Source organism: Pseudochaenichthys georgianus, chromosome 17 (assembly GCF_902827115.2).
Source record: "Pseudochaenichthys georgianus chromosome 17, fPseGeo1.2, whole genome shotgun sequence".
NCBI lineage: Eukaryota > Metazoa > Chordata > Actinopteri > Perciformes > Channichthyidae > Pseudochaenichthys > Pseudochaenichthys georgianus.
In genome coordinates this window covers 41,499,784-41,518,756 of record NC_047519.1, presented here as the reverse complement: position 1 = coordinate 41,518,756, position 18,973 = coordinate 41,499,784, and the positions used below count along the sequence as shown (strand labels likewise).

The window sequence follows — 18,973 nt, the reverse complement described above, 5'->3', positions numbered from 1 at the left end:
GCTATGCAACAACACTAACAGCTAGCGAACATATGAGACAGAGAGCGTTGATCCATTATTTGGCTATGTATTTACATTCATGTGTATGTTGCAGTTTATTGTGCACCCACTGAAAACCTGTCCAGCATCAGCAGCATGGCTTACGTGGTTACTTGCTGAGGTTGTTCTAGGCTGTTGCTTGGCGTGGTGAGAATATTGCTCCACTTTCTCCGGTCCCCGAGATTCGGCTTACAGCAGCTCTAGAGAGAGCTTTCGCACCTGTGGCCACTAACGGTCATAATTGCTCTGCTTTGTTTCAAGACCCGCATCAGAAAGCTTTTGAATGGTGGTACTTCTCCAGTTGGTCTACCTGCTCTTCACGTAGCTCTGCATGTCGTCGTTTAGGTGCTTTTTTTTTCTGGAGATAGGCACTCCTCAATCCACCTCCTCCATATAAGACCCCCGGAGGTCAAAGTTCATCTTAAATGTTTCCATCTTATGCTTTGTAAGTTTGTTCCGTAACGGAAGAAATGTAAATATATTTATAAAACTGACAAGTCAATTCAAGCAATCTGATTGGCCGATAGTGTTTTTGCGGACCTCTTTGATTACAGATTTGAAAACATCGTTGCTTGCTTTAACAGTAGCACAATTCATTATGTCAAACCTTGGAAAGTATCTAGATATCCCTGCCCTAATGCCAAAGGAACTGCACACTGAATATATATTTTGCCGTTTGATGTCTATGTCTGGACTGCTGCGTAAAAAGGAGGGTTTCTGCCCCGTTACTTCTCCGCTGCGTTCTTGCTCCAGTATGTTCCAGTTGTTTCAGCCCAACAGTATACTGTTTTTCTCAGACGCGGAGGGATACTGACTTGTTGTGAAAAATAACTTACAATTCTACCCGTGGTATACGCTCAGTATATCACGGCTAAGAACCAATCAGATTGCTTAATTTGACTTGTCCGTTTTATAAATATATATATATATATACATCTGTCAAATATGAAAGGTGGATTACATTATTTTGTGATTTACTTCTAACTCATGTGCAATGTCTTATCTATGCTACTGTGACAAAAAACGGTAACATTTGGATCACTAGAGTATATTTATCTTCTCATAATAAAGATGAGCTGCCCCTTTAAGAGAAAGCCTTCTGAAACGCGTGGAAGGTTGATAACTCCGCCTTCTTCCTCCCGCTCTGAACACCCATTGGTGCAGATCAGCCAATGAGAGGGAAGTAAAGGCCCCTTGTTTGTTTTTGAGTCAGCGCACACTACTTTCTCTGATCTGAGAAACTCTGGGACTACAACGAGGAGAAATGTCCCAGAAAGGAGCTAAGCTGGACCGTTGAATCCATTTCCTGTTCGATATGTCTGGATGTGATGAAGGATCCGGTCACTATTCCCTGTGGACACAGCTACTGCATGGGCTGTATTACAAACTACTGGGATGGAGAGACACAGAATAAAAAGGAGAGCTGTCCTCAGTGTAGGAAGGCCTTCACACCCAGACCTGACCTGGTTAAAAACACCATGTTAGCATTCCTGGTGGAGCGGCTGAAGAAGACTGGACTGCTGGATGTTGAGAGGACCGAAACACAGAAGGAGCTGGGGGTGAGTCGACAGAACATTCAGAAGAGGATCCAGGACAGAGAGAAATATGTGAAGCTGCTTGAAGAGGAAGAGAAGGCTCTCAACAGGTTTGCTAATAAAGCAATGAAGGACTGTCAGGGACAATTTGCAGTGTTGAGCAGTTTCATGATGGAAATGTGCTCTGATGTGAAGCAGAATATCATATCCCAGCGGGAAATTGAACAAAACCGGGTCAGAAATCTTCAGAAGAAGCTGGAGAAGGAGATCTCTGAGCTGAAGAGCAGAGAAACTGAGCTGAGAAAACTCTCACAGGGAGAGGATCTCAACCAGCTGAGGACACATCTACAAGTCCCTGCCACCTCTCAGTGGATCTACAGACACCTCGTGCGTCAAACCCCGTCCTCGGGGATACTTTGAAGGAGTGGCAGTAGAGGTGTTATCCGGCATTAACCAACTGGAGGTTTATGGTTGTTTGTGGACAATCTCTTAATCTCGTGGGCGAGGCGGACGTTTTGATGTTGAAACCAGAGCCCACGACCAAAGCTGAATTCAGAAACCATTACTCGTACACTCACCATGGATCCAGGACACGGCACACCCACACCTGGAGGTATCTAGGGAGGACACGAGAGTCACATACATAAACAAAGTCCGACGTCCATGTGCTGATCATCCCGACAGATTCGAGGTTCACAAGCAGGTCCTGACCGAGCAGGCGATTGTTGGACGCTGCTACGTGGAGATAAAGCGGGGAGCGTCTGTGGTTGACTTTTGCACTCGCATACAGGAGTAATGAAAGAAAAGGGGCCGACAACAAGTTGGATTTGGATGCAACCCAAAGTCGTGGGTACTACGTTGCACCAAAGGGGGCTTCCATTTCGCACACAATAATGAGACCGTGCAGTACCCGGCTGTTGAGTGCAACAGGGTAGGGATCTTCCTGGATCACGGTGCCGGTGTTCTGTGTTTCTACAAGAATCAACGGTGACGCCATGACCCTCCTCCACAGAGTCCAGACCACCTTCACTGAGCCTCTCTTTCTGGGGTTTACATTTTATGACAATGCTGGAGACTATGCTGAGATCGACTGACTCTAACTAGCCGGAGAAAGTACTTGGGTTAAATCTTGTGTGGATGTTTTGTTTAACTCATTTAGTCTCTTTTTGCTGAGTGCCGACCCCACAGAGATCGGCTGTCAATCAAACTGCCTGTCGTTTTGGTGGAGTTTATGCTAATATGTGTTCTTCTTTTTTACCATGCTGATTTTATGATGGGATGTGTGAACAAACCTGAAGGCTTACATAATCAATAACGTTTTTTTTATGAAGAATGATTGAAGTTTTGTCTCGTTTTTCTTCGTCCCAGGGTGTCATACAAATGTGTTGTTATAGGATATTTGAGTACATTCAACTTTATTGTCATTGCAAGTACAATAAAATGCCGTTTGCATACAACTTGAAAGTGCGTGAGGTTTCAATTAATTCACATAAAAAACAATGTTGAAGTTTTATACATAAATGTATACATATGATACTTTTTTGGGGGAAATTACCACATTGAAAATGACTTTTTTACAGTTTTGTTCTCCTTCATTCAAGAAAGTATATGTACATCAACATTTCATATACACAACAATGAAATAAGATGTACAAAGGTATATACATACTCTTTTTTGTTTTTTTAAATGTATCTCTATATACATATAATGAAATGGAGAAAGAAATATAAAGAAAATTGCGACAAAGGGTAACATTTCAGGTAAATATATTTATCAAATACACATTTTGGTTTTGACTACCTTCGTATTTTATGGATAGATACTTATTGGATCCCAATTTAGGGATTTATTGTGTTACAGCAGCAGCGTGTTCGGGCAATAACATCTAAAAGATGGAATAATAACACAATAAGAAATAAACAGCAATATAAACATATCTACAGTAGAAAGCCCATACAATATAATATATTCTGAATAGTTAAAATCTTTGATAAAAGACAAAAAAAAATGCAGCAACAGAAATATAGGTGAATACTACAGGAGCAGAGACGTGTATACATATGTGATTTGGAGGGAAAACTAAAACTATGGGGGCAGTGAGGGTTCTCTGGCAGCCAGAGGTGATGTTTTTTTTAATAGTGGTGCCAATTGTTGTAATTTTAAGTAAACATGTTCAAAAGTCAGTCGATTTTCTTCTTGTGAATTCCTTCACCATTGCTGATGACCAGTACATTGACTGTGACAGGACGATGGGCGGACTGCCCCTTTAATTCCCCGGGTTTTAGGTGCAGTAAATCGGATTCCACCACTAGAGTTCTCCCTCTGTTTACCTCTGAGTGTTCACACACACAAACCACCAGCCTCCAAACCAGCCGGAAAATCACTAAATGTGAGCTTTCTGGTGCTCCATCCTTCAAGGATTTGTGTGTTTAGTGACACCGGAGCAAAAGGTGAGTTTTATTTTTGTATTATTTTCATGAAAAATGGCAAGAAAAAGTGAATAAATAAGTACAACTCTTACACTTTAAATCCGTCAATCTGTTGGTGCTTTGTGCTGATATTTATTGTTATATATTGACAAAACCTGCCAAGTCAAATGCCCGTGTTATCAGCTAGTCTGAATGACTTTGTATACTGCAGGTTAGCTTGTGAATTTACTCCAGGTGGAACTAAAGTCTGATTTAACAGTTGAATATATTTCATATCAATAATCCAGATATGTAAAGTTACTACTACTACTACTACTACTACTACTACTACTATACTACTACTACTACTACTACTACTACTACAGTACAATTGAGTAAAAGTAAACAATTTACCTCTGAATTGTAGTAGAAGTACAAAGTAGCATAACATGGAAATACTCAAGTAAGTATACAGACCCTTAACATTTTACACAAGTACAGCACTTGTCTTAATGCACTTAGTTACACCACCACCACTTTACACTATATATTTAAGCAATAGCTCACGACAGGCCCCTTAGCTGTGATATAATGAGCATATATCACGGCCTGAAGTGAGCTATTGCTTTTATAAAACGGTTACCAAGTGTGGCAAGATGAAAACAAAATACACACTCTAATTTAAATAGTTTTTATTAGTAAATAATGATGTTCAAATAAAATAGTCCCTCCGTTGCCTGCTGCGCGAAACATAGTGCGAGGTGGTTGCTATGCAACAACACTAACAGCTAGCGAACATATGAGACAGAGAGCGTTGATCCATTATTTGGCTATGTATTTACATTCATGTGTATGTTGCAGTTTATTGTGCACCCACTGAAAACCTGTCCAGCATCAGCAGCATGGCTTACGTGGTTACTTGCTGAGGTTGTTCTAGGCTGTTGCTTGGCGTGGTGAGAATATTGCTCCACTTTCTCCGGTCCCCGAGATTCGGCTTCCAGCAGCTCTAGAGAGAGCTTTCGCACCTGTGGCCACTAACGGTCATAATTGCTCTGCTTTGTTTCAAGACCCGCATCAGAAAGCTTTTGAATGGTGGTACTTCTCCAGTTGGTCTACCTGCTCTTCACGTAGCTCTGCATGTCGTCGTTTAGGTGCTTTTTTTTCTGGAGATAGGCACTCCTCAATCCACTCCTCCATATAAGACCCCCCGGAGGTCAAAGTTCATCTTAAATGTTTCCATCTTATGCTTTGTAAGTTTGTTCCGTAACGGAAGAAATGTAAATATATTTATAAAACTGACAAGTCAATTCAAGCAATCTGATTGGCCGATAGTGTTTTTGCGGACCTCTTTGATTACAGATTTGAAAACATCGTTGCTTGCTTTAACAGTAGCACAATTCATTATGTCAAACCTTGGAAAGTATCTAGATATCCCTGCCCTAATGCCAAAGGAACTGCACACTGAATATATATTTGCCGTTTGATGTCTATGTCTGGACTGCTGCGTAAAAAGGAGGGTTTCTGCCCCGTTACTTCTCCGCTGCGTTCTTGCTCCAGTATGTTCCAGTTGTTTCAGCCCAACAGTATACTGTTTTTCTCAGACGCGGAGGGATACTGACTTGTTGTGAAAAATAACTTACAATTTCTACCCGTGGTATACGCTCAGTATATCACGGCTAAGAACCAATCAGATTGCTTAATTTGACTTGTCCGTTTTATAAATATATATATATATATACATCTGTCAAATATGAAAGGTGGATTACATTATTTTGTGATTTACTTCTAACTCATGTGCAATGTCTTATCTATGCTACTGTGACAAAAAACGGTAACATTTGGATCACTAGAGTATATTTTATCTTCTCATAATAAAGATGAGCTGCCCCTTTAAGAGAAAGCCTTCTGAAACGCGTGGAAGGTTGATAACTCCGCCTTCTTCCTCCCGCTCTGAACACCCATTGGTGCAGATCAGCCAATGAGAGGGAAGTAAAGGCCCCTTGTTTGTTTTTGAGTCAGCGCACACTACTTCTCTGATCTGAGAAACTCTGGGACTACAACGAGGAGAAATGTCCCAGAAAGGAGCTAAGCTGGACGTTGAATCCATTTCCTGTTCGATATGTCTGGATGTGATGAAGGATCCGGTCACTATTCCCTGTGGACACAGCTACTGCATGGGCTGTATTACAAACTACTGGGATGGAGAGACACAGAATAAAAAGGAGAGCTGTCCTCAGTGTAGGAAGGCCTTCACACCCAGACCTGACCTGGTTAAAAACACCATGTTAGCATTCCTGGTGGAGCGGCTGAAGAAGACTGGACTGCTGGATGTTGAGAGGACCGAAACACAGAAGGAGCTGGGGGTGAGTCGACAGAACATTCAGAAGAGGATCCAGGACAGAGAGAAATATGTGAAGCTGCTTGAAGAGGAAGAGAAGGCTCTCAACAGGTTTGCTAATAAAGCAATGAAGGACTGTCAGGGACAATTTGCAGTGTTGAGCAGTTTCATGATGGAAATGTGCTCTGATGTGAAGCAGAATATCATATCCCAGCGGGAAATTGAACAAAACCGGGTCAGAAATCTTCAGAAGAAGCTGGAGAAGGAGATCTCTGAGCTGAAGAGCAGAGAAACTGAGCTGAGAAAACTCTCACAGGGAGAGGATCTCAACCAGCTGAGACACATCTACAAGTCCCTGCCACCTCTCAGTGGATCTACAGACACCTCGTGCGTCAAACCCCGTCCTCGGGGATACTTTGAAGGAGTGGCAGTAGAGGTGTTATCCGGCATTAACCAACTGGAGGTTATGGTTGGTTTGTGGACAAATCTCGTGGGCGAGGCGGACGTTTTGATGTTGAAACCAGAGCCCACGACCAAAGCTGAATTCAGAACCATTACTCGTACACTCACCATGGATCCAGACACGGCACACCCACACCTGGAGGTATCTAGGGAGGACACGAGAGTCACATACATAAACAAAGTCCGACGTCCATGTGCTGATCATCCCGACAGATTCGAGGTTCACAAGCAGGTCCTGACCGAGCAGGCGATTGTTGGACGCTGCTACGTGGAGATAAAGCGGGGAGCGTCTGTGGTTGACTTTGCACTCGCATACAGGAGTAATGAAAGAAAAGGGGCCGACAGCAAAGTTGGATTTGGATGCAACCCAAAATCGTGGGTACTACGTTGCACCAAAGGGGGCTTCCATTTCGCACACAATAATGAGACCGTGCAGTACCCGGCTATTGAGTGCAACAGGGTAGGGATCTTCCTGGATCACGGTGCCGGTGTTCTGTGTTTCTACAAGATCAACGGTGACGCCATGACCCTCCTCCACAGAGTCCAGACCACCTTCACTGAGCCTCTCTTTCTGGGGTTTACATTTTATGACAATGCTGGAGACTATGCTGAGATCGACTAACTCTAACTAGCCGGAGAAAGTACTTGGGTTAAATGTTGTGTGGATGTTTTGTTTAACTCGTTTAGTCTCTTTTTGCTGAGTGCCGACCCCACAGAGATCAGCTGTCAATCAAACTGCCTGTCGTCTTGGTGGAGTTTATGCTAATATGTGTTTCTTCTTTTTTACCATGCTGATTTTATGATGGGATGTGTGAACAAACCTGAAGGCTTACATAATCAATAACGTTTTTTTTATTGAAGAATGATTGAAGTTTTGTCTCGTTTTCTTCGTCCCAGGGTGTCATACAAATGTGTTGTTATAGGATATTTGAGTACATTCAACTTTATTGTCATTGCAAGTACAATAAAATGCCGTTTGCATACAACTTGAAAGTGCGTGAGGTTTCAATTAATTCACGTAAAAACAATGTTGAAGTTTTATACATAAATGTATACATATGAATACTTTTTTGGGGGAAATTACCACATTGAAAATGACTTTTTTTACAGTTTTGTTCTCCTTCATTCAAGAAAGTATATGTACATCAAACATTCCATATACACAACAATGAAATAAGATGTACAAAGGTATATACATACTCTTTTTTGTTTTTTTAAATGTATCTCTATATACATATAATGAAATGGAGAAAGAAATATAAAGAAAATTGCGACAAAGGGTAACATTTCAGGTAAATATATTTATCAAATACACATTTGGTTTTGACTACCTTCGTATGTTATGGATAGATACTTATTGGATCCCAATTTAGGGATTTATTGTGTTACAGCAGCAGCGTGTTCGGGCAATAACATCTAAAAGATGGAATAATAACACAATAAGAAATAAACAGCAAATATAAACATATCTACAGTAGAAAGCCCATACAATATAATATATTCTGAATAGTTAAAATCTTTGATAAAAGACAAAAAAAAATGCAGCAACAGAAATATAGGTGAATACTACAGGAGCAGAGACGTGTATACATATGATGATTTGGGAGGGAAAACTAAAACTATGGGGCAGTGAGTTCTCTGGCAGCCAGAGGTGATGTTTTTTTTAATAGTGGTGCCATATTGTTGTAATTTTAAGTAAACATGTTCAAAAGTCAGTCGATTTCTTCTTGTGAATTCCTTCACCATTGCTGATGACCAGTACATTGACTGTGACATGGACGATGGGCGGACTGCCCCTTTAATTCCCCGGGTTTTAGGTGCAGTAAATCGGATTCCACCACTAGAGTTCTCCCTCTGTTTACCTCTGAGTGTTCACACACAAACCACCAGCCTCCAAACCAGCCGGAAAATCACTAAATGTGAGCTTTCTGGTGCTCCATCCTTCAAGGATTTGTGTGTTAGTGACACCGGAGCAAAAGGTGAGTTTTATTTTTGTATTATTTTCATGAAAAATGGCAAGAAAAAGTGAATAAATAAGTACAACTCTTACACTTTAAATCCGTCAATCTGTTGGTGCTTTGTGCTGATATTTATTGTTATATATTGACAAAACTGCCAAGTCAAATGCCCGTGTTATCAGCTAGTCTGAATGACTTTGTATACTGCAGGTTAGCTTGTGAATTTACTCCAGGTGGAACTAAAGTCTGATTTAACAGTTGAATATATTTCATATCAATAATCCAGATATGTAAAGTTACTACTACTACTACTACTACTACTACTACTACTACTACTACTACTACAGTACAATTGAGTAAAAGTAAACAATTTACCTCTGAATTGTAGTAGAAGTACAAAGTAGCATAACATGGAAATACTCAAGTAAAGTATACAGACCCTTAACATTTTACACAAGTACAGCACTTGTCTTAATGCACTTAGTTACACCACCACCACTTTACACTATATATTTAAGCAATAGCTCACGACAGGCCCCTTAGCTGTGATATAATGAGCATATATCACGGCCTGAAGTGAGCTATTGCTTTTATAAAACGGTTACCAAGTGTGGCAAGATGAAAACAAAATACACACTCTAATTTAAATAGTTTTTATTAGTAAATAATGATGTTCAAAATAAAATAGTCCCTCCGTTGCCTGCTGCGCGAAACATAGTGCGAGGTGGTTGCTATGCAACAACACTAACAGCTAGCGAACATATGAGACAGAGAGCGTTGATCCATTATTTGGCTATGTATTTACATTCATGTGTATGTTGCAGTTTATTGTGCACCCACTGAAAACCTGTCCAGCATCAGCAGCATGGCTTACGTGGTTACTTGCTGAGGTTGTTCTAGGCTGTTGCTTGGCGTGGTGAGAATATTGCTCCACTTTCTCCGGTCCCCGAGATTCGGCTTACAGCAGCTCTAGAGAGAGCTTTCGCACCTGTGGCCACTAACGGTCATAATTGCTCTGCTTTGTTTCAAGACCCGCATCAGAAAGCTTTTGAATGGTGGTACTTCTCCAGTTGGTCTACCTGCTCTTCACGTAGCTCTGCATGTCGTCGTTTAGGTGCTTTTTTTTCTGGAGATAGGCACTCCTCAATCCACTCCTCCATATAAGACCCCCCGGAGGTCAAAGTTCATCTTAAATGTTTCCATCTTATGCTTTGTAAGTTTGTTCCGTAACGGAAGAAATGTAAATATATTTATAAAACTGACAAGTCAATTCAAGCAATCTGATTGGCCGATAGTGTTTTTGCGGACCTCTTTGATTACAGATTTGAAAACATCGTTGCTTGCTTTAACAGTAGCACAATTCATTATGTCAAACCTTGGAAAGTATCTAGATATCCCTGCCCTAATGCCAAAGGAACTGCACACTGAATATATATTTGCCGTTTGATGTCTATGTCTGGACTGCTGCGTAAAAAGGAGGGTTTCTGCCCCGTTACTTCTCCGCTGCGTTCTTGCTCCAGTATGTTCCAGTTGTTTCAGCCCAACAGTATACTGTTTTTCTCAGACGCGGAGGGATACTGACTTGTTGTGAAAAATAACTTACAATTCTACCCGTGGTATACGCTCAGTATATCACGGCTAAGAACCAATCAGATTGCTTAATTTGACTTGTCCGTTTTATAAATATATATATATATATACATCTGTCAAATATGAAAGGTGGATTACATTATTTTGTGATTTACTTCTAACTCATGTGCAATGTCTTATCTATGCTACTGTGACAAAAAACGGTAACATTTGGATCACTAGAGTATATTTTATCTTCTCATAATAAAGATGAGCTGCCCCTTTAAGAGAAAGCCTTCTGAAACGCGTGGAAGGTTGATAACTCCGCCTTCTTCCTCCCGCTCTGAACACCCATTGGTGCAGATCAGCCAATGAGAGGGAAGTAAAGGCCCCTTGTTTGTTTTTGAGTCAGCGCACACTACTTCTCTGATCTGAGAAACTCTGGGACTACAACGAGGAGAAATGTCCCAGAAAGGAGCTAAGCTGGACGTTGAATCCATTTCCTGTTCGATATGTCTGGATGTGATGAAGGATCCGGTCACTATTCCCTGTGGACACAGCTACTGCATGGGCTGTATTACAAACTACTGGGATGGAGAGACACAGAATAAAAAGGAGAGCTGTCCTCAGTGTAGGAAGGCCTTCACACCCAGACCTGACCTGGTTAAAAACACCATGTTAGCATTCCTGGTGGAGCGGCTGAAGAAGACTGGACTGCTGGATGTTGAGAGGACCGAAACACAGAAGGAGCTGGGGGTGAGTCGACAGAACATTCAGAAGAGGATCCAGGACAGAGAGAAATATGTGAAGCTGCTTGAAGAGGAAGAGAAGGCTCTCAACAGGTTTGCTAATAAAGCAATGAAGGACTGTCAGGGACAATTTGCAGTGTTGAGCAGTTTCATGATGGAAATGTGCTCTGATGTGAAGCAGAATATCATATCCCAGCGGGAAATTGAACAAAACCGGGTCAGAAATCTTCAGAAGAAGCTGGAGAAGGAGATCTCTGAGCTGAAGAGCAGAGAAACTGAGCTGAGAAAACTCTCACAGGGAGAGGATCTCAACCAGCTGAGACACATCTACAAGTCCCTGCCACCTCTCAGTGGATCTACAGACACCTCGTGCGTCAAACCCCGTCCTCGGGGATACTTTGAAGGAGTGGCAGTAGAGGTGTTATCCGGCATTAACCAACTGGAGGTTATGGTTGGTTTGTGGACAAATCTCGTGGGCGAGGCGGACGTTTTGATGTTGAAACCAGAGCCCACGACCAAAGCTGAATTCAGAACCATTACTCGTACACTCACCATGGATCCAGACACGGCACACCCACACCTGGAGGTATCTAGGGAGGACACGAGAGTCACATACATAAACAAAGTCCGACGTCCATGTGCTGATCATCCCGACAGATTCGAGGTTCACAAGCAGGTCCTGACCGAGCAGGCGATTGTTGGACGCTGCTACGTGGAGATAAAGCGGGGAGCGTCTGTGGTTGACTTTGCACTCGCATACAGGAGTAATGAAAGAAAAGGGGCCGACAACAAAGTTGGATTTGGATGCAACCCAAAGTCGTGGGTACTACGTTGCACCAAAGGGGGCTTCCATTTCGCACACAATAATGAGACCGTGCAGTACCCGGCTATTGAGTGCAACAGGGTAGGGATCTTCCTGGATCACGGTGCCGGTGTTCTGTGTTTCTACAAGATCAACGGTGACGCCATGACCCTCCTCCACAGAGTCCAGACCACCTTCACTGAGCCTCTCTTTCTGGGGTTTACATTTTATGACAATGCTGGAGACTATGCTGAGATCGACTAACTCTAACTAGCCGGAGAAAGTACTTGGGTTAAATGTTGTGTGGATGTTTTGTTTAACTCGTTTAGTCTCTTTTTGCTGAGTGCCGACCCCACAGAGATCAGCTGTCAATCAAACTGCCTGTCGTCTTGGTGGAGTTTATGCTAATATGTGTTCTTCTTTTTTACCATGCTGATTTTATGATGGGATGTGTGAACAAACCTGAAGGCTTACATAATCAATAACGTTTTTTTTATTGAAGAATGATTGAAGTTTTGTCTCGTTTTCTTCGTCCCAGGGTGTCATACAAATGTGTTGTTATAGGATATTTGAGTACATTCAACTTTATTGTCATTGCAAGTACAATAAAATGCCGTTTGCATACAACTTGAAAGTGCGTGAGGTTTCAATTAATTCACGTAAAAACAATGTTGAAGTTTTATACATAAATGTATACATATGAATACTTTTTTGGGGGAAATTACCACATTGAAAATGACTTTTTTTACAGTTTTGTTCTCCTTCATTCAAGAAAGTATATGTACATCAAACATTCCATATACACAACAATGAAATAAGATGTACAAAGGTATATACATACTCTTTTTTGTTTTTTTAAATGTATCTCTATATACATATAATGAAATGGAGAAAGAAATATAAAGAAAATTGCGACAAAGGGTAACATTTCAGGTAAATATATTTATCAAATACACATTTGGTTTTGACTACCTTCGTATTTTATGGATAGATACTTATTGGATCCCAATTTAGGGATTTATTGTGTTACAGCAGCAGCGTGTTCGGGCAATAACATCTAAAAGATGGAATAATAACACAATAAGAAATAAACAGCAAATATAAACATATCTACAGTAGAAAGCCCATACAATATAATATATTCTGAATAGTTAAAATCTTTGATAAAAGACAAAAAAAAATGCAGCAACAGAAATATAGGTGAATACTACAGGAGCAGAGACGTGTATACATATGATGATTTGGGAGGGAAAACTAAAACTATGGGGCAGTGAGTTCTCTGGCAGCCAGAGGTGATGTTTTTTTTAATAGTGGTGCCATATTGTTGTAATTTTAAGTAAACATGTTCAAAAGTCAGTCGATTTCTTCTTGTGAATTCCTTCACCATTGCTGATGACCAGTACATTGACTGTGACATGGACGATGGGCGGACTGCCCCTTTAATTCCCCGGGTTTTAGGTGCAGTAAATCGGATTCCACCACTAGAGTTCTCCCTCTGTTTACCTCTGAGTGTTCACACACAAACCACCAGCCTCCAAACCAGCCGGAAAATCACTAAATGTGAGCTTTCTGGTGCTCCATCCTTCAAGGATTTGTGTGTTAGTGACACCGGAGCAAAAGGTGAGTTTTATTTTTGTATTATTTTCATGAAAAATGGCAAGAAAAAGTGACAACACTGCGGCTAGTTAGCACTGTTAGCTTAGCATTAGCTTAGCAGTAGCTCCTTATCCCGTGATGGAGGATTGTGAACATGGCGCCTCCAAAACAAACGAGCTGTTTGCTTATCAGCAGACTTTGTTTGTGGCGGATTTTTTAGCTTGAAGTGAAGCCAAAAAGCACCTCCTATGTCGCTTTTATTGTATATTTTTGTTGTTGACAAGTTGACTAGCTTTGGTTAAGCTACCGATAAGCTAATGCTAGCAACGTAGCATTGCTGACTGAAAAATAAATAACTCGCCAACCATACATGTAATGTTATTATGGGGAATGTATGTTATTACTTATGACACATTACATCTAAAGTGGCTGTTTGGTGTTATTAAGTGCAAGTTAAATCGGTTATTTTGTGTTGATGTGCTTTGACGTTATCTAGCATGCTTGTAGCTAAATACAGCTCGTTTAACAATAATGCATTTCTTTTCAATTTATATAGCGCGTTTTTAAATATACATGGACCAATTTTTTTTTTACATAAGGCACACTTAACAAAGACAATCGCTGGAAAAGATAATTTAAAATACACATTGGCAAAAGCCCGTGGCCTTCCCTCTTTGTTGCCAAATCTACCAGTTGTGTTAAATGTGGCATTTATTTTTGACATGCGTTGTTTGAAGTCTGATTATCCAGATGCTATTTAATATAATATATGTAATCCAGGAGTCATAGCAGCAACAGATGTGTTCTCCTCATCAGCATGGTTGATATTGACACTGCTGCACCCCGTGTTAACTGTGCTACTGTCATTTAATCGATATCATAACAAATAGACATGATTCTTGATATGCAGTGGTGTATAGTAACTAAGTAGCATTTTGAGGTACTTCTACTTTACTTGAGTATTTAAAACTTCTGCTACTTTGTACTTGTCCTCAACTACAACTCAGGGGTAAATCCTGTACTTGTATGCCACTAAATGTGTTTACTTACTCTACAGATGTGGATGAATGATGGTAAATATAATCAAGTGTTGAATCAGACTTTAGTTCCACCTGGAGTGAATCCACCAGCTACCCTGCAGTCTACAAAGTACTTCAGACTAGCTGCACCTTTACCAGCTTTGAGAACACTTTCATGATCAATCATTATAAAACATATCATATATATTATTCTGAAATGGTATAAGGATCTGCACAACGACTACTTTTACTGTCTTTCACTATATTTTGATGATAATACTTTTCTACTTTCACTTGAGGAACATTTTGAATGCAGGACTTTTACTGTAACAGAGTATTCCTACACTCTGGTACTTCTACTTTTACTCAAGTACAAGATCTGAGTACTTCTACTTTTACTCAAGTACAATATCTGAGTACTTCTACTTTTACTCAAGTACAAGATCTGAGTACTTCTACTTTTACTCAAGTACAATATCTGAGTACTTCTACTTTTACTCAAGTACAAGATCTGAGTACTTTTACTCAAGTACAAGATCTGAGTACTTCTACTTTTACTCAAGTACAAGATCGGAGTACTTTTACTCAAGTACAAGATCTGAGTACTTCTACTTTTACTCAAGTACAAGATCGGAGTACTTTTACTCAAGTACAAGATCTGAGTACTTCTACTTTTACTCAAGTACAAGATCTGAGTACTTTTACTCAAGTACAAGATCTGAGTACTTCTACTTAAGTACAACATTAAAGTCCCATCTCTGTTGACATGGCGACACGTTTTTGAGGAGCTGTCTTGCCCTGGGAGCCTCAAACCCCTCTCAGCCTGTCCTCTAATTGGCTCCCTTTGTCAGACTAATTGCTTCGGTAGCATGTGTTCATACTGCGTGTGCATTGTGAACAAAGTGGAAAGCAGTGTGTCAATTACAAGAAGAATTGTAAAAGTTATACCACCAGATGTCATTAGATATGGTTTAAATGATTGGTTCTGTCATAGCTTGATTACTGTTTTGAAATGTGGAGAAGTGAAACGATAAATGTAGCTTAAAATAATGTGCATTATACTGCTCTTACAGAACTAGTGTAATATACATGCATGACACATTGACTTGCTCAACTCTCAGGCAGAGATGTACTTGCATTGTGTCAGAACTGTAACGGTGACACATCCATTAAGATATTATGTAAAACGTTTTTTATCTCGGTACGCTCAACACAAACCTCACATGCACCAGAAAGAAGGTTCATGTTGCCTAAAGAGAATACAAATACGATACAGAACACAGCCGTGTACAGAGCCATGGTCCCTCATTGCCGATGCACAAGAGAAGACTAAAGATTGCTTCAGACTTTCATTATCATTATCATTAAGGGGATCCTAATGATGAAAGCCAGGAGGAAGTCAGCTGTGTGCTGTTTGTAATGCAAGCCAGGATGCTGCTGCTGCTGCTGCTTTCATGGCACAGGCATTAATTAAACAAGTGCGCGTTCACGGTATACAACAGCATTTTTTTCACAGCCTCAAAACCTTAAAATAGAATTGTTTTTAAAGTGACACATGCGTCCTTCTCAAGATCCTTGTGGCACAGATGGCCCTCCTTCACGCCTCCTGACACAGAAGAAGGAGGGATCCCATTACTCCTTCTCGTCCCGTTCACCTTCATCTCTCGTGACGCTGGGAAGTCCGCCCAACCACTGTCTTTACAATTTCACTATCTTAGCCGGTCGGTTTAACCCAATTACGGTGGGAAGACTCGTCCCCCAGTCATCCCAAATCTGAGTAAATTAATGTTTACATATTTTTAAAGTAACCGTTAGCAACAATCAGAAATCCTAGGGAAAGAAAACGGTGCAGAAAAAGGCCTGAATAATGATTTCATTAACATGTTCACTTAAAGGTGGGGGAGGTCATTTTGGAGAAACCAGCTCGAGGGCGCTAGAATTAGAAAATACACAGCCGGAAATAATCTGCCACTTCCTCACAGAGCCCCGCCTCCAACACACACGGACGCCACATGACCAATGAGGGCACGAGATCAGTTTGTGCACAGATGGAAGGCTGACAGGCAGGTAGGCCATCCAGTTACTTTAGCCGGGCCGGCTCAGATGATTGGTCGTGCTTTTTACAGCGCCACGGCTTCCACAGGTGACATTTTTGTATTTATTGTCAAAGCACTTCAGATATTCATTGCTATCGGGATGTTAAGAGCATTCCATGGAATATCACAACAAGTGTATCTCGAGCCGGTTTCTCAAACGTACCTCCCCCACCTTTTAAGAAACGTGTTAATTAAACAAGTGCACATCCAAGGCATACAAATAACAGCATTTCTACTTTTTCACAGCCTCAAAACCTTTACATTTCAGTGTGTTTAAAGTTGATGTTGTCGATCCACGAGTCTGTAAGATAGCAGAAATATTAAAGATAATATGCGTAAAGATCCATCTCCGTTTAAGGACCTTTTACTTTGACCCAAAACAGTGCATTTGTAGAGTTGCCTTTTTCCGCTGCGTGTGACCATGTTCCCCCCCCCACGCGGATCCACAGTTCATACTCTCCTGAGAAAAGAGTGTGAAAATGAACATCCTCTGTCAACATCTGTCGTCGCCTTTTCTACTACAAAGTACACCAAAGCGCTCTCAGCTTTATTATGGCTAGCTTTTGGCCGCGGTTTATGCAAGTGACATCTTAGGTTTCACGGAGGCTTTGGAGGAGAACGGCATTAAATTGGATTTGTAGATATTCCAGGAGTAAGGCCGGGCTGAGCACCACAGGGAAGAAGCAGCCGGCTTTATTCAGAAGCTTTGAAGGTCTCTAGGCTTTACTCGTCATATTGCTCAGCATCCATCACGGTTCTATTTGTTTTGATGTCCCCGTGTCACAGAGGGGGCTGCAAGTATTAAGAATGTCCTCGTAATGACAATAATGCTTAATATAAGCGTGGCTCCGAATGCCTTCCAGCAGAATTATGGCTTGGATGTATGATTCCTTTCAAATAAATGGCGCCTTGATACGACTTTTAAGCATCATCTGAATGTATGTCTGGTGTTTGCAGCTTGTGGCTCATAGCTAGCATGCGAGGAGTGATCACAACAAAGGTCACGACAAACATGGCTAAACTTTATTTCAAAGCATCTCCAACGTTTGTGTAAAGTTAGGCAGAAACACCTCAAATGTCTTTCCTGGTTTGCTCTGACTGGGTCAGTTGCTGGTCAGTAAAACCACCAAAGGATGTGCCAACAACTTCAATCAGTCATTAAAAACCATAGCAACCGTTATAATAGCTGAATTCGCTTAAGGAATTTCAAGGAAAAAAGAGACCAGAATACCAACCCAAAAAAATATGATGAAGGATGCGTTTTTAGTTTCTTTGCTGTAATCCAAGCTCCACAGTTGTCTCAATAAATAAGCAAACTCTTCCAGAAATATATCCAAATGATAAGGACTTTTCTTTTTGTTATCTTTCTATAAATCATGTTTTTTGTGTCTTTAATATTCTGGCCATCTCATTTAACAAGAAGACAGTTAGATTATTACATATTGCTGATTTGTGAATGAATTTTCTGATATATTGCAGCTATTGTCCAAAATGCAACCGATTCACTACTCGAAGCATCCTTTGCTCCTTGTTTACATTTGTTGTGTCGCCTACCGTGTTTTATATACAGAATATAATACATGTATTCTGTATAATATTTGGAAAATAATAGGAACTCTTGTTAGGTTTGACAAGACGCTAATTAAGTGTCAAATGCCTAATTGACCCACCTGATGATCGAGGGTCAGTCGTTTCTTTAGAGACGCTGACATGTGATGCTCATGCTCACCGTCTGTTGTCCACCTGACCACCGTGCGCTCCTATCCTGCCCAAATCACCTGGAGACAAAACAGTGGCTTCATTATCTTCACTGGTATTCTTAAATTGGTATTAAAACACTTTGGAAAATGCCTTTTGTCAGTATTTTGCTGTGAGAATGAACTATACTTCATCCTACTTTTCATCCACAGAACAAAAGATGTATCTGCTGATTTTAATGATTACTTTCCTTTGTTTCCCTGCAGTGAAGATGAATAAGGAAATCATGTCCCGCGTGGTGAAGAAGAGGCTGGCGGACCCGAAGGTGGTGCAGTACGTGTGGGCGGCCATCGAGGTCGTCCGAAACCAGAAACAAATCGCTAACATGGACCGGATCTCCAAGTAAGAACAATCTGAGAAACACTGATAGTGATGGGTTGTGTCTTTACATGATGTGTGTGTACGTTGTCCTTTGACGGAAGTGCACGCAAAAGTGTTCAAGGATAGTTTACCCCCAGGAAAATAGACAAATCGCCAAAATCAGTAGTTTTCAGCTTTCCCACAGTCTTTGAATGAGACACGTGTGACAAATGCTTCCTTTAGGAACAGAATCACAGCTTATAGTTCAGTGATTTAAATGTCTTTTACCAGGTCCGGTAAAAAACCTTACATTCTGCTCTCCTCAGCGCAACCTTAAAGCCCG

At 40.9% G+C, this 18,973-nt stretch overlaps 3 protein-coding genes across 3 annotated transcripts in view; all 3 read left to right on the top strand.

Annotated features, from left to right (window-relative positions):
• The first annotated feature begins 6,052 nt into the window (after positions 1–6,052).
• LOC117462651 (tripartite motif-containing protein 16-like) lies at positions 6,053–7,405 on the top strand. Its single transcript, XM_034104916.1, has one exon. The coding sequence runs from the start codon at positions 6,053–6,055 to the stop codon at positions 7,403–7,405; it is 1,353 nt and encodes a 450-aa protein (XP_033960807.1).
• Positions 7,406–10,772: 3,367 nt separating this feature from the next.
• LOC117462650 (tripartite motif-containing protein 16-like) lies at positions 10,773–12,125 on the top strand. The gene has a single exon (XM_034104915.1). It carries the CDS (start codon positions 10,773–10,775, stop codon positions 12,123–12,125), a length of 1,353 nt encoding a protein of 450 aa, XP_033960806.1.
• A 1,224-nt stretch (positions 12,126–13,349) lies between these two features.
• Positions 13,350–18,973, top strand: part of zmynd11 (zinc finger, MYND-type containing 11) — a 39,543-nt gene continuing 33,919 nt past the window's right edge. Inside the window, 2 exon segments of the mRNA XM_071206460.1 lie at positions 13,350–13,481; positions 18,537–18,672. Coding sequence (XP_071062561.1) covers positions 18,542–18,672 — 131 coding nt within the window. The 5' untranslated portion in view covers positions 13,350–13,481; positions 18,537–18,541.